We start from the raw sequence: 15,944 nt of genomic DNA, 5'->3' as shown, positions 1-15,944 counted from the left end.
ACTTTTCACTTGTGCACATCATAAGAGCAATTTCTGCCCATCTTGCACAAACAGCAAATGCTTCAGTAGCCTACAGTATATCCTGACTGACTGTAGCCTTCAGTAGCCTACAGTATATCCTGACTGACTGTAGCCTTCAGTAGCCTTCAGTATATCCTGACTGACTTTCTGCTGTTTTATACATTTTCAATTGCTGTCATATTGGTCCAAAAGTTCTATACTGGATCCATGGTAAATAGTCCTACACCATAAAACATACGTCTCCACATCACACATACACCGTATTCCATGGCTGGAGTCATCACATGCAAAAGTGGGATTCACTGTGTGGTGCAGTGTGTAGGCCCACTAATCGTGATAGTGTGCACTGTGTGGTGCAGTGTGTAGGCCCACTAATCGTGATAGTGTGCACTGCAACAAATACAATCTAACCCAGTATTATTCATCTGACATCAAGATCAAAAAATATATTTGGGCCTCTAAAGATCATTTTGATCACATGCAGCGATTAGTGTCTTTGCTGTTATCTCGTTTTACGCTTGCAAGTTTCTCTGCAGAGTTTTCCCTACAGCTTTAGCGTGTATATTTTACAACACTCCTCAATCAGTCAGTCTGCCTTTTCATGAGCATGATCGCGAGGCTGTGAAACTTTGAAGGCTGTTTGTCATGCCACAGGCCCGGTGGCACAAACTTGCAAGCGTGGTTTTTCCACTCACGGGCGCTAGGGTGAAGCGAGACAGCCATCATTCACCCTGGAATATGTCAAATAACCATTCCAATGACTCCGAAGCTTATCACTTAAGGTACAAAACAAGTTCACCTTAGACTTGGACTTATTGTAAGGAGTCTTATCAAGACAAATTTACTCAATGCACTGCTTGTTTTTAGGAAAAAGTTGCGTGTTTTCGGGATGAGACGTCTTAAAATAAGTCAAACTCTTCTTACAGTTTTTTTCTGATTGCTTAAGCAAATTTTTTGTAACTATTGGCTATTTTTGCAAAACTCTACACACAAATAACAAAACCTTTCACCAAATTATCAAAACATTGTAGTTATCTTGCAAGAGCGAACACAGCTTGATTAACTCTCCACACCTTCGTAAAAATGGTGTTTCTGTATCAAACATTAAACAAAAGCCATCATTTACTAAGCACACAATGTTTCAACTACACACTGATGGTATGAATGCAAGACACATCTGGCTTTTGCTTTCTCTGTGCACAAGGTAGGCTACAGTATGTCAGTTTGAGGTCATACTTTTGTCATAGTTCTGTAAACATACAGGGACCCAAACTTCAAGTTTTGGTGTTCACACTCATCAAAACAAATACAAAGTCAAAACACAAAATAGTAATTTCACTGAGACAAAAAAAAAGAAAAATATATCTGTCTACATCATGACTTCTCTCTGAGTACGGCCACAAAATTTCATCTACATCGCATGCAATGTCCTCCTGTCCAAGACACCGGGCTCCTTGTCCTTGTCGTCCTCTCCCTCTTGCTCCTTCACCTCCTTGTCCTCTTCCTCCTCCTCTTTCTCCTACTTCTTCACCTCAACGTCCTCTTCCTAGGCCTCCTCTCATTATCACTCTTCCTGCTACCTCCATTGTACTCCACACGGATATCTTACCTGTGCCTTATTTACACTGCTTAGGCTGATTGCAAAGTGAACTAATTATCTAAAACAGTTTTCATGATGTTGGTAAAACAGTGTAAATAATAATAAATGTGTGTATAAAAGTGTGTGTTACAAAATTGTGCTACAAGAATCACGACTAGCGCTTAAGCATTCAGAAAAAACTGTAAAATAAGTCAAATGATTTTAGGAGAGAGCACCAGGTAAGTGTCTATACTAAATATCATTGATATAATTGATTTCATTAGAGAAGGATTTCTTGCAGCGTGCAGTTTACCAGCATACTGTAACAGTCTTACTCAGGACACGTACTGTACTGTGCAGTTCACTAACACACTAACAATCAGTCTGCAACATGAACAACTGCACATGGCTTGAGTTTCAGGAGTGAGTTAGATACTGTAGGGGAGAGCACCCCCTAGTGTTTAAAAATGGATATTATTGTAAGATCTTGAAGTTTAAGCCTGCCCATCATCCCACAGAATCTCATAATCCAGTGACAAAGAATGGTATGATTTATTTACATTATTTCTAAAGACATCCCCTAAATACAAAAAACACTGCAGCAAATGTACCAAAGCTACACTGATCAAGGCACAAATAAACTGAAAAGTAACACTGATCACAAATATACTCAAAAGTAACACTGATCACAAATATATTCAAAAGTAACACTGATCAAAATATACTCAAAAGTAACACTGATCAAAATAAACTCAAAAGTAGCACTGATCACAAATAAACTCAAAAGTAACACTGATCAAAATAAACTCAAAAGTAACACTGATCAAAATAAACTCAAAAGTAACACTGATCACAGTTGAAATGCTTTGATGGCCTGCATGGGCGCCATTAGAGGCATTCAAAAACATTGATATTCATAGAAACTCACAAGAAACAGTTACACAAGAGACACTTAAAATCCCTCAAAGTCTCTGATGACCCGGTGCTGTAATAATTAACACTTAATAAGATACATTCTGTGTTATGGCTGTAAGCAGCTATGGTGCGCTACCACACTACTTAATCACGTGCTCATCATTAACGTATCAAACTTCACTTCACAGCTGTATGGAATGGGCAAATACTACAAATCCAGCAAATGGCAAGTGAATACAGGACAGTCGCCATATCTGGTAGACTACAATGGGGTCACCTCTGTTACAGGACAGTCGCCATATCTGGTAGACTACAATGGGGTCACCCCTGTTACAGGACAGTCGCCATATCTGGTAGACTACAATGGGGTCACCCCTGTTACAGGACAGTCGCCATATCTGGTAGACTACAATGGGGTCACCCCTGTTACAGGACAGTCGCCATATCTGGTAGACTACAATGGGGTCACCCCTGTTACAGGACAGAGTTATGGATCAGGAGATGGCAAGTGGGTACAGGACAGTCGCCATATCTGGTAGACTACAATGGGGTCACCCCTGTTACAGGACAGTCGCCATATCTGGTAGACTACAATGGGGTCACCCCTGTTACACGACAGAGTTATGGATCAGGAGATGACAAGTGGGTACAGGACAGTCGCCATATCTGGTAGACTACAATGGGGTCACCCCTGTTACAGGACAGTCGCCATATCTGGTAGACTACAATGGGGTCACCCCTGTTACAGGACAGTCGCCATATCTGGTAGACTACAATGGGGTCACCCCTGTTACAGGACAGTCGCCGTATCTGGTAGACTACAATGGGGTCACCCCTGTTACAGGACAGTCGCCGTATCTGGTAGACTACAATGGGGTCACCCCTGTTACAGGACAGAGTTATGGATCAGGAGTGCGTCCACATCACAGGACTGACACAAGTTATCTCTCTCTTGTGTGTGAGATCGGCCGTTATTTCTCTTAAAGATTCAGGCGATTATTTCTCTCTTGTTTTAACAATGAGAGAGATCGGGCATTGGGCTTGGCTGAGGTCTGTGCTGGGTACTTTCCCAGCGTTTTAATCGGTTCTGTCCTGGATGCTTTAAAAAGTCCCAGGTGATCCCAGACAGGCAAGTCCCAGGTGATCCCAGACAGGCAAGTCCCAGGTGATCCCAGACAGGCAAGTCCCAGGTGATCTCAATCTGCTTCAGTCCTCCGCAGGCGTCCCGACTTCATTCTGCAGCACATCATGGATAAGCATCAGCTGCTGAGTCAAATGAGAGCACAAATAAAGAGGCACTGAAACATTAAACCAGCAATAAACCCACTCAGTGGAATTTACTAACCCCATAAACACACACGGTGAAATATAATAACACCATAAACACACTCAGTGGTGGCACTTAATAAACAAACGCCATGGCTTTTAATAAGGGCCACTACATCTTCTTTAGGTCTTTGGGGATTAACATAATAATCTCCACATCTGCCCAGACCAGCTTGCTCGAGTGGGAAACGAAGAGAGTGTTCGAGTGGGAAACGAGGAGAGTGTTCGAGTAAGAGTGGGAAATAGAGTGTGTGCGCTGACCTTGAGATCCTGGGGTCGGCGGTCGTCCTCGGCACCTCTGCCCTCTCCTACACTTCCTGCTTCACTGTCCCTGGTTGCTGCAGGTCTGCGCTGGGCTCAGAGGGGCCATCTTGTTTCTCATGCTCAGAGAGGCCATCTTGTTTCTCATGCTCAGAGGGGCCATCTTGTTTCTCATGCTCAGAGGGGCCATCTTGTTTCTCAGGCTCAGAGGGGCCATCTTGTTTCTCAGGCTCAGAGGGGCCATCTTGTTTCTCAGGCTCAGAGGGGCCATCTTGTTTCTCATGCTCAGAGGGGCCATCTTGTTTCTCATGCTCAGAGGGGCCATCTTGTTTCTCATGCTCAGAGGGGCCGTCTTGTTTCACAAGCTCAGAGGGGCCATCTTGTTTCTCATGCTCAGAGGGGCCATCTTGTTTCCCCTCGCTGTCTGCTGTGGAAGGCTCTCCTGCACCGTCAGTGTCAGCAGCAGCAGCAGCGGCCCTACAGGCCTCACCTACGGGCCTCAGCTGGGCTTTCCCCTCGTCTGCTGCCTTGACCGGGTCCACAGGATTGTCATCGGCTTCCCCCTTGTCCGCAGGTTTGACCCGGGCTTTCGCCTTGTCCACTACTTCTGGCTCCTTCACACTAACTGCTTTCGTCTCAGAGTGCGGCACGCCACGGCCATCTGTGTGTTTCTCTGCTGTGTGTGTTTCTGTTGTGTGTGTCGCCTCGCGCTCTCCGTCTGCAGGCTCCAGCGGTGAGGAACTCCTGCCGTCTCCCTCGCCGTCCATCTCCTCTTCGCCCGACTTCTTGACCCGCCGGGACGGAGGCCGACGCCTCACGGACAGCCGAGCTCTGCCCTGCGAGAATAGAGACAGACAGAGTCATCTTTAGGACGCCAGGACACGGTCAGCGTTAGAGAGACAGACATCTTTAGGACGTCAGGACACGGTCAGCGTTAGAGAGACAGACATCTTTAGGACGTCAGGACACGGTCAGCGTTAGAGAGACAGACATCTTTAGGACGTCAGGACACGGTCAGTAGAGAGACAGACATCTTTAGGACGTCAGGACACGGTCAGTGTTAGAGAGACAGACATCTTTAGGACGTCAGGACACGGTCAGTGTTAGAGAGACAGACATCTTTAGGACGTCAGGACACGGTCAGTGTTAGAGAGACAGACATCTTTAGGACGTCAGGACACGGTCAGCGTTACAGAGACAGACATCTTTAGGATGCCAGGACACAGTCAGTGTTAGAGAGACAGACATCTTTAGGACGTCAGGACACGGTCAGCGTTAGAGAGACAGACATCTTTAGGACGTCAGGACACGGTCAGTAGAGAGACAGACATCTTTAGGACGTCAGGACACGGTCAGTGTTAGAGAGACAGACATCTTTAGGACGTCAGGACACGGTCAGTGTTAGAGAGACAGACATCTTTAGGACGTCAGGACACGGTCAGCGTTACAGAGACAGACATCTTTAGGATGCCAGGACACGGTCAGTGTTAGAGAGACAGACATCTTTAGGACGTCAGGACACGGTCAGTGTTACTGTGCGTTCAGACCAAAACCGTCAAAAGCGTCAAAGTCGCTGGTGAAGCTCATAGCCCGACGCTCAACCCAGTTCAGCGCCGAAAGCGTCAAAGCCATGACGTGAAACATTTGGACAAACCACAAGCAGCAATCCTGCGAGTTTGACATTCTGATTAGTTGACGCCGAACCGTGTCATAGCTAATTAGCATAAAGTTAACTGAGGCTCAACTTCTTTTTGACGCCCGTGAAGCTCATGAAGCCACGCTCACGCCCAGAACGCTTTTGACGCCAGTAACGCCGACTCTTCATAGAAAATGAATGATTTCCGGCGCTCTTGCCGCTTTTGACGGTCTTGGTGTGAACGCACAGTTAGAGGGACAGACATCTTTAGGACGTCAGGACACGGTCAGTGTTAGAGAGACAGACATCTTTAGGACGTCAGGACACGGTCAGTGTTAGAGAGACAGACATCTTTAGGACGCCAGGACACGGCTCTTATTCTCTCACCTTATTGATGCTGGGCAGCAGAGCAGCATCTGCTGCAGCTGGACTCTCGAAGCTGGCTGGGGCTTCCAGCTCCTGTTTATTTGCCCTTGGCACGGGGGCAACAGGGCTGCTGGGGCAGATGGGGGAGGGCAGCCTCAGCCCCGGGCTCTTGGGGGAGGGCAGCAAGGGTGCGGGCGACAGGGCCATGGGCGACAGGGCCAGGTTGGACTGCAGGATGAAACACCAGGGAGCAGTATATGAGGACCAGCACTGGGGCACACACACAGCCCACAACACAGCTCTGACATCAGACTCTGAGAGCACATGGAACAACACAGCTCTGACATCAGACTCTGAGAGCACATGGATACCAACCCAGAATGGGAAAATCATGAGTGGACTCTTAAGCAGTGTAGAATATCCTTTAGGGCTGTTGCCAAACAGGAACTACATCAGTAGGTGAGTCAGGGTCGGCCTCAGGTAGTGTTAAGGTAACGCTAAGGTAGCGGAGCCTGGGACTGCCGCTCTTACCTGCAGCTTCTCGATCAGAGCCGAGTTCCTGTTCCTGGAGCGGGCCGGGCGAGCAGCGGCACCCTCGCACTTCTGAGGGAGACAAAGATGTGAATGTGGCAAACAGGTCTCCTGTTGGCTGTTGGCTATGTCATACTGTATGGGCCATTTAACTAGTCACTATCAGCTCAAAATCAAACACACAACCCTGATAAGATCATGATAATCAAATATAAACTATGCATATCCTGAACACAACAGAATAATATAATAATAAACAATAATAATAATATAATATAATCTTAGTTAGGCGTTGTAGCGCTGGTCTCACCTGCTCCTCTGTCTGGCTCTCATCACCCTTGGCAGGAATCTGCAGAGTACGTGGGGGCCTCCGCCGAACAGGCTTATTCTGCTGAAGAGCAACATCAGTCTACTTTAGAACCACCAACACCAGGGTCTACTATAGAACCACCAACACCAGAGTCTAGAACCACCAACACCAGAGTCTACTATAGAACCACCAACACCAGGGTCTACTATAGAACCACCAACACCAGAGTAGGGATGTTAACCGGTGACTGTTTGACCGATGGTTGACCGTATCCACGTTAACCGACCAAAGTTGTCGCTAGTCGGTTAAAAAAAAAAAAAAAAAAGAGGCATCTTTAAATTAGGCTAAAGACAGTGGACTAAACGCTACTACAGCTAGCCATCTCATTCCAAGAAGATCTTTTTTGCGTGAAGTTAACAAATTATCCTTCACACTCAATTTTTCATAACGCCTGCTTGTAGGCTAGGCTACGTAATAAACCAATAAACATTTGGCACGAGGTCACAGCGGTGGCCGGTGCGTCTTTTGCAATCTGGAAGTGCGCTGTTTTATCCATTGGTTTTATCGTGTTGCAGTCTAGGCAACTTTCCGCATAAGATGGGCTTAGATTTGGAAAGACATTACATCTACATTTCAGGAAGGGTCATCAATGGTAACAGATAAGGTAATGATCATCTTTCGTTATTATTGTTAGCACTTCCTCAAACTAAGCTGCGTCTCTTCGGAGCTGTCATTTTCATAAGTGAGCCGCGGCCATTTCAGCTTCAAATGAGCTTCTAACGAGACAAACGCCTTTATTTGCAACGCGATCACCTTGTACCCAAACCATTTTCGGAGCAAAGGAACCATTTGTCCTCCACTTACAAGCTCCTTGGTTTGCAGGACTCATGTTTGGCGCTGTAGAATTTAAAAAAGTGACGTGAGTGAAAGGGCGGCGCCGGGGCTGTGTGTATGAGCGGGGGACAGAGAGATTGCGTGGCTGTTATTTCAAATAGCATAATTTATTTTAAACGAATCGGCTAACCGGTTTCAACCGCAGTGTTGTGCATGAACGAGTTCAAAAGAACGTGTTCATTGAACACGTTCATTTTTCTGTGAACGCTGAACTGAACGCAACACATTTATAAATAATGAATTTGAACGTGAATTCGCTCAGACTAAGGGAAATGAACGACGAACGTCACTGTTTATGTCCAATTAAACGTTACGGAATTTATTTAGTCCTGAGAAGTCGAGTGACACTATCTGCTGGCAATTTAGAAACAGTATGTCGTTGTCACACTCACTGCCCACGGGCGCCACTCCTAAACTACAGCTTTGCACTAGCCTACCACATTACCCATGATCACATTACGCATGATGCATTGTACACAGAACCGCTCCTATGTGAATGCAATCGCCGAAAGATTCTGCACTTGTCAGTGATGATAGAGGGATGCACGTGTTCAAAGAGCCCTACAGTATGTCACTGAACAGTTCCATCGCTGCAGGTAATGCTGCAAGGCAGCCTCCTCCATACTCCCGGTGTAAAAACTACACTCTTCTGCTGTTAGGCATGCACAGCTGACGCATTTATTATTAATTATTAATAAATGCGCGGCCGCATTTATTAGGCGTCGGTATCTGCCATAGACCTAAAAGAAATGTATCTGCCTAGCGAAATAAAAGCCAATTTACGGACAATCTCAATTAGATGAGAACAACAGGTGGCTGTAGCCTATATTGCGTCAGAAACAGATTTTCATTCAAATTAACTGAATTTGAACTAGTTCAAAATTAAAAATGGTGAACTATGAACGTGAACAGTTCACTTTGCACGTGTGTGAACTGAACATTGAACTAGGTACTGAAGAGTGTGAACGTGCACAACACTGTTCAACCGGCTAATGAGCTTCGGTGGTCGGTCAAGAAAATTTTTAGTTTTCGCCATCCCTACACCAGAGTCTACTATAGAACCACCAACACCAGAGTCTACTTTAGAACCACCAACACCAGAGTCTACTTTAGAACCACCAACACCAGAGTCTAGAACCACCAACACCAGAGTCTACTATAGAACTTACACCACCAACACCTATTTTAGAACTACCTCAGGCCAGACACGGGAATGTGCTCACTGAGGTGGGAGCTCTAGCTTCACTTGAACCCTGCCACTCAAGCCTGACATCACCAGGCCCTCAACATATAGCAGGTGTCATGTCCGATCGTTATCACTCATGAACCCTGCCACATAAGCCTGATATTATGAACCTTAACTTATCATAACGGGTGTCATGTCCGATCGTTATCACTCATGAACCCTGCCACATAAGCCTGATATTATGAACCTAAACTTACCATAACGGGTGTCATGTCCGATCGTTATCACTCATGAACCCTGCCACATAAGCCTGATATTATGAACCTTAACTTATCATAACGGGTGTCATGTCCGATCGTTATCACTCATGAACCCTGCCACATAAGCCTGATATTATGAACCTAAACTTACCATAACGGGTGTCATGTCCGATCGTTATCACTCATGAACCCTGCCACATAAGCCTGATATTATGAACCTTAACGTATCATAACGGGTGTCATGTCCGATCGTTATCACTCATGAACCCTGCCACATAAGCCTGATATTATGAACCTTAACGTATCATAACGGGTGTCATGTCCGATCGTTATCACTCATGAACCCTGCCACATAAGCCTGATATTATGAACCTTAACTTATCATAACGGGTGTCATGTCCGATCGTTATCACTCATGAACCCTGCCACATAAGCCTGATATTATGAACCTTAACGTATCATAGCGGGTGTCATGTCCGATCGTTATCACTCATGAACCCTGCCACATAAGCCTGATATTATGAACCTAAACGTATCATAACGGGTGTCATGTCCGATCGTTATCACTCATGAACCCTGCCACATAAGCCTGATATTATGAACCTAAACTTATCATAACGGGTGCCATGTCCGATCGTTATCACTCATAAACCCACATAAGCCTGATATTATGAACCTTAACGTATCATAACGGGTGTCATGTCCGATCGTTATCACTCATGAACCCTGCCACATAAGCCTGATATTATGAACCTTAACGTATCATAACGGGTGTCATGTCCGATCGTTATCACTCATGAACCCTGCCACATAAGCCTGATATTATGAACCTTAACTTATCATAACGGGTGCCATGTCCGATCGTTATCACTCATGAACCCTGCCACATAAGCCTGATATTATGAACCTTAACGTATCATAACGGGTGTCATGTCCGATCGTTATCACTCATGAACCCTGCCACATAAGCCTGATATTATGAACCTAAACTTACCATAACGGGTGCCATGTCCGATCGTTATCTCTTATGATGGTGTTACATTATCAACATAAGGAATAGTCAGAATTTAAGTATTTTAGATACCATAACAACTTATGTTACATGCTACTGAGTGGTCACATAGCTCAGCTATCATAACCATCATATTATCATGACAGATTATGTACAGATTATGCTGGCCACTAATTATGCTAACTCATTATGACATTTGCCATGACATGTACATATAGTGTAGAATATGGCAGGCTGCAAGTGCACTGCTGGTGATATTATGCTACCAGTGCGCACAGTTGCACAACAGATCTGCTAAATAACATGAGGTAGAGAAGACACAGAAACACACTGAACACAGTAAAGATGACCAGTTGCACTGGACACACACTGAACACAGTAAAGATGACCAGTGGCACAGAACACACACTGAATACAGTAAAGAGATGACTAGTGGCACTGAACACACACTGAACACAGTAAAGAGATGACCAGTTGCACTGAACACACACTGAACACACACTGAACACACACTGAACACAGTAAAGAGATGACCAGTGGCACTGAACACAGTAAAGAGATGACCAGTGGCACTGAACACACACTGAACACAGTAAAGAGATGACCAGTGGCACTGGACACACACTGAACACAGTAAAGAGATGACCAGTGGCACTAAACACATACTGAACACAGAAGAGATGACCAGGGACACTGAACACACACTGAACACACACTGAACACACACTGAACACGGTAAAGAGATGACCAGTTGCACTGGACACACACTGAACACAGTAAAGAGATGACCAGTTGCACTGAACACATACTGAACACAGAAGAGATGACCAGTTGCACTGAACACACACTGAACACAGAAGAGATGACCAGTTGCACTGAACACACACTGAACACAGTAAAGAGATGACCAGTTGCACTGAACACACACTGAACACAGTAAAGAGATGACCAGTTGCACTGAACACACACTGAACACAGAAGAGATGACCAGTTGCACTGAACACACACTGAACACAGAAGAGATGACCAGTTGCACTGAACACACACTGAACACAGAAGAGATGACCAGTTGCACTGAACACACACTGAACACAGTAAAGAGATGACCAGTTGCACTGAACACACACTGAACACAGTAAAGAGATGACCAGTTGCACTGAACACAGTAAAGAGATGACCAGTTGCACTGAACACAGTAAAGAGATGACCAGTGGCACTGGACACACACTGAACACAGTAAAGAGATGACCAGTTGCACTGAACACAGTAAAGAGATGACCAGTTGCACTGAACACACACTGAACACAGTAAAGAGATGACCAGTGGAGCAGGTGCACTAGCATGAGGACTTGAGGAGCGCTGGAAAGTAGAGATGTGAAAAAGAAAAGGAAAATGGCGATCTGGCAGGCTGGAAAGATGGTAGCAAAAGTGACACAAGATGTTTTTCCCCTTTTGGTCCCAATAAGTGAGGGGTTACAGTATGTGCTCATCGTTGCATACCTAACTATGAGACATCATCAGACAGCAGATCATGAGGACAGCAGCAGCTGAGGAGGCAGATGCAGCAGAGAAGGGAGAGAAGAAGAGGAGAAGAGGAGGAGGGAGAGAAGAGGAGGAAGAGAACAGGAGGAAGAGAAGAAGAGGAGGAAGAGGAGAAGAGATGAAGAGGAGAAGAGAACATGAATCTCACCCCGTCATACCCAGCACAGCTGGAGACACTGTGATCTTTAAATTTTCCAGCCAACTCAGCAACCGACACTTTAATAACCGGGTTCCCCTGGAACACAGAAACAGCACCATATATACTATGAACAGCATGGATGAATGTGGAGCATGGAGGAGATATTTTACATTCTTGTGACAAGAGGAAACATAATTTGTGTTCTGTCCACACACGTCTGACTCCCAAACAATGAAGTTCAAACTGTACAAGTTCACTGATTCAGATAGTAATGTCCTCTTCTGAGCTACAGATTGAAGCATTGTGACACCTCGGAAAATGCTCTTATTCAAACAAACCCACTTCATTCCATAGATGGACAGGTCATCTAGTTTACGTCCTGTCAACTTATTTTTATAGCACATTTAACACGCCAGGGTTGACCCCAAGTGCTTTACTAATAACAAAACAACAATAATAAAATACAAAAAAACAGAAAATAAAACAGCAATAGTGAAATACAAATACAATACAAATAATAAAAACTAAAAATAAAACCGCAATAATGAAATACAAATGCAATACAACATGCCTACATTCAAAGAATGGGGAAACCAAGGGGCTTGGGGAGCTTATTGCAGAGCACAGAAAGTTTCCATTTATTTAGGAGGCTTTCTGTTTGGGTCTCATTCCAACCTTTTCAACAGGGCACAGTGGATTTATTTATGCCAGAGCTGTGCGTGGTGCGTATAACTGTAATAAGTTACAAACAAATCTGCAGTGTGGAAACAGAAGCTGATTTCCGGGACTTGGTTTGACACCAGTTGGTTTGGTGGAGGTGGCGCTGCTGATGTAATGAGGTGAAGCGCGCCAGAGCACTGCAAGAAGTAGACTTGTGTGTACCTGACCACAAGCCCGTGCAAAACAAGAGGGTCACACATTACTGACATTTAACTTCCTGCCAGAGCAGCTTCTGTGCTGCTAGGCTCATGGTTTGGCCTCAGCCTCCAAACGAGCCTCGTCTCTGCTGACTTAACTGAGCTTTAGTGACGGAGTCAGAGGACGAGCGGATCCCGAGAGTCCAACCCATAGTTCTCAAATTAGCTCAAGTGCTCCATCTCCCTCCCTCTCTCCGATGCGGAAGGTCTTTGTTGTGACATTACCCAGGCGGTGACGTGTTGTCAGACACAGTAGTGGGGCAGGGATTGGGCTCCTGCATGGGGAATGCGGTTTGCCTTCAAGCACATATACATGAGCAACACTCACACGGTGATCAAGAGGCACATAAGCACATACTGTATACATGAGCAACACAACTCACACGGTGATCAAGAGGCCAATAAGCACATACTGTATACATGAGCAACACAACTCACACGGTGATCAAGAGGCAAATAAGCGCAGAGCAGGCGAGAGTGTGGCAATTCAATACAGCCGACTGAACACATCTGGAAATCTGAGAGTGACAGATATTTGCCGCAGCAGTAGACACCTAGCCCATGTGTTGACGATGTGTACCGTCCACTATGTCTTATCATTCCACATGGCAGAGGCCAATCAGCGGTCACCCAAATAGAATCAAACCCAGTGAGAGGTCCGGGCCAGACCCGGGCCAGACCCGCGCCAGAGCCGGCGCAGTGTTCCGCGCTGGTGTCAGGGCGAGCGCTCTCTGACAGCTGGCGAGATGAGTGGCGCTGCGCCTCGGGCCTGCCGCAGGGTTGGCATAGCTGACATTCAGGAGATAATGAACTCGCATAGGCAGCTCACCACAGAGACGCATACCAACACACCCGCACAGCCCGACCTGAACCGGACCTGGCCCCGATGCGGCGCGGGTTAGGCCTGCATTAGATACAGGGTCGATGACATTGTGTCAAACACATGGCTTAGCCTGCTTAAACGGCCAACTTCCTCTTACTTTCTATAGCATCGAGTGCTTTTTTTTCCGGTCTAAGCACCACGCAGTCAAGTGTGAAACTGAATTCGCTTACAACATGGAAGCAGAACATTGCAAGTGAATTTGGGCACCTCTAGAAAACTACAAATCCAATTTAATCAAAAAATATTTCTGTAACAACAGCTTATCGGGCTCATATTCCATCAGACCAACAGGTGTTATTTTACATCTCTGAACACAGTTTGGTCCTTAACCTATTCGAAATGGTAATAAATCTAAGTGAAAATATTATGCGTCTCTATGCAACGCCTCATCTAAAAACATTGGCCATTCCAAATGTATCGTATTCATGAGCATATTAAGGTTCCGCTACTTTGAAAGATGTTATGTAACGTTAGACATCACCGGAGTGTCATTTTCATCTCATAATGACGGAGGTGTGCCGAGCGAAATTCCACATGCTGCTCTTCTGCACAACACGCATTAGCTCAGATCGTCTGGAGGTGATTAATCAATTCTGTTTTAATTGTGCCTCATACATGACAACATCCAGCGCTACCCACTAACATGTGCCGTCTTCCTTAGTGAAACGCTGAGGCTACACACAGTAAACTGCCATCTGCGGCACCTTCCTCCAGCCAACTGTGCCAACTATGGGCTCCGCAGATTTCACAGGCTACAAAGCAGTCAACAAGATTCTTTGGTGGTTTAATGACGTAATTTAATAAAGTATATCAGTGACAAAAATAAATGAAACAACTTTAAAATAAACACTCACTCAGTAGTCTAAGCGATTCTGTCAAAAACAGTTGGTCAAAACCTGTAAACTCTTTTTATAACTTGTAATGAACACTTCCAGTTACAGTTTCTCAAACTATTCCTTCCACTTTTTCCAAAACCAATCTGACGTTTCTTTGTATATTTGCGAGTCAAAGAAAAACTAAAAAGGAGAAACTTTACCTCCATCAAGACTGGGTCCACTTCGCTCTCCGATGTTGTGTTTTATTCTCCGACTCCTGGTGGGAAGTCTCGTTCACACTCGGCCCTAATTCCTCTGCCCTGTGTACAGACGCACGCTCTGAATAGCCGTTGGCCTGGCGGTACTGTGTCGAGGAAGGTGGTCTTGTGGTTATATTTAGCTTGAACTCTCCCAGCGTTTGCAAGGTTGCGAGATAGTAGTGTGTGTGTGACTCACCCGCGCTGCGCTCCTACCGCCTTTTTCAAACGGGTCTCATCCCTCACAGCTGAGCCACTAACCCAGTGGCGGGTGTAGAATGTGCTGCCCAGCTATTTTCTGTAGAGTGTAATCTGAGCAAGCAAATCATGTGTTGAATAAAATTCTGTCAAGTGGCTATTTGAGTCTGACAAATTCAACATCCACACTATTAAATTTTCGTCAACAGCGACAGTGAGTCAGTGACACTATTGAAACGGCCGTGGTCCTAACTGGAGTTAAGGGACAGTGTGCAGCACCTTCAGACTCATGAATAGCCCAATATATAATGCATGGAGAAGAATTAACCAGATCTACATCCTATTCTAAAGGAAAAAAACATCAGTAGACAACGGAAGCAGCATGCGACACTTCCTTCCTGTCAGACTTCCTGAGAAGCAACAGTAACGAAGCTACCATATAAGCCCAACTGTCACAGGGCCAACGAGATGTTCACAGCCACACTGCTAGTGCACACCAAGAGGCCTTTTGTTTGTCTATTTTTGAAAGTCTACAATAATCCTATCTATACCTGCAATTTAAACAAATATTTATACAAAGGTACACCAGCACTCAGTAATCAGACAGAATGTATTGGTGCATTTGCGCTGAGGGGACTTTCCATAGTTCAATATGATAGTTACACGTGGGTTGACTCTTGAGACAGCACACTCTGGTGGTGAATACCTTCTAACACAAAACCCCATCACACTTGGAGAGTTCACCCTCTCTCTGCACATGCTCAGACTATCAGCACACTCTGCTGCTCTGCTGACTTGGTTAAGGTTTGGATTTGATTAACTCATTGGCTGCCAGCCATTTTCAGTGCAGAGCGCTCCATACTGCCAGACGTTTTACAGCATTTTGACTGTTTTCC

The 15,944-nt window shown here is 45.3% G+C and overlaps 1 protein-coding gene across 6 annotated transcripts; it reads right to left on the bottom strand.

The window, feature by feature from the left end:
- Positions 1-2,128: 2,128 nt before the first annotated feature.
- Positions 2,129-15,332, bottom strand: dub (duboraya). Of its 6 annotated transcripts, XM_062535913.1 has the most exons (8): positions 15,050-15,332; positions 14,815-14,957; positions 11,988-12,074; positions 6,946-7,026; positions 6,636-6,707; positions 6,126-6,332; positions 4,103-4,938; positions 2,129-3,781 (listed from the first exon to the last, which is right to left on the bottom strand). In XM_062535913.1, the coding sequence occupies exons 2-7, from the start codon at positions 14,818-14,820 to the stop codon at positions 4,150-4,152; spliced, it is 1,242 nt and encodes a 413-aa protein (XP_062391897.1). In that variant the 5' UTR covers positions 14,821-14,957; positions 15,050-15,332; the 3' UTR covers positions 2,129-3,781; positions 4,103-4,149. The 6 variants fall into 6 exon arrangements, with proteins under 6 accessions (XP_062391897.1, XP_062391895.1, XP_062391896.1 ...); XM_062535911.1 differs by having other exon boundaries at positions 14,815-15,332; XM_062535912.1 differs by having other exon boundaries at positions 2,129-3,778; positions 14,815-15,332.
- Positions 15,333-15,944: the final 612 nt, after the last annotated feature.

The sequence above is a fragment of the Sardina pilchardus genome, chromosome 5, assembly GCF_963854185.1.
Source record: "Sardina pilchardus chromosome 5, fSarPil1.1, whole genome shotgun sequence".
Classification (NCBI taxonomy): Eukaryota; Metazoa; Chordata; class Actinopteri; order Clupeiformes; family Clupeidae; genus Sardina; species Sardina pilchardus.
This window is presented reverse-complemented; position numbering and strand designations above follow the sequence as displayed.

Coding starts and splice junctions, on each gene's coding strand:
- dub (XM_062535911.1), bottom strand. Junction 7,027..11,987: donor GCTGTGCTGGGTATGACGGG/GTGAGATTCATG, acceptor GTTGCTCTTCAG/CAGAATAAGCCTGTTCGGCG. Junction 6,708..6,945: donor AGAGCCAGACAGAGGAGCAG/GTGAGACCAGCG, acceptor TGTCTCCCTCAG/AAGTGCGAGGGTGCCGCTGC.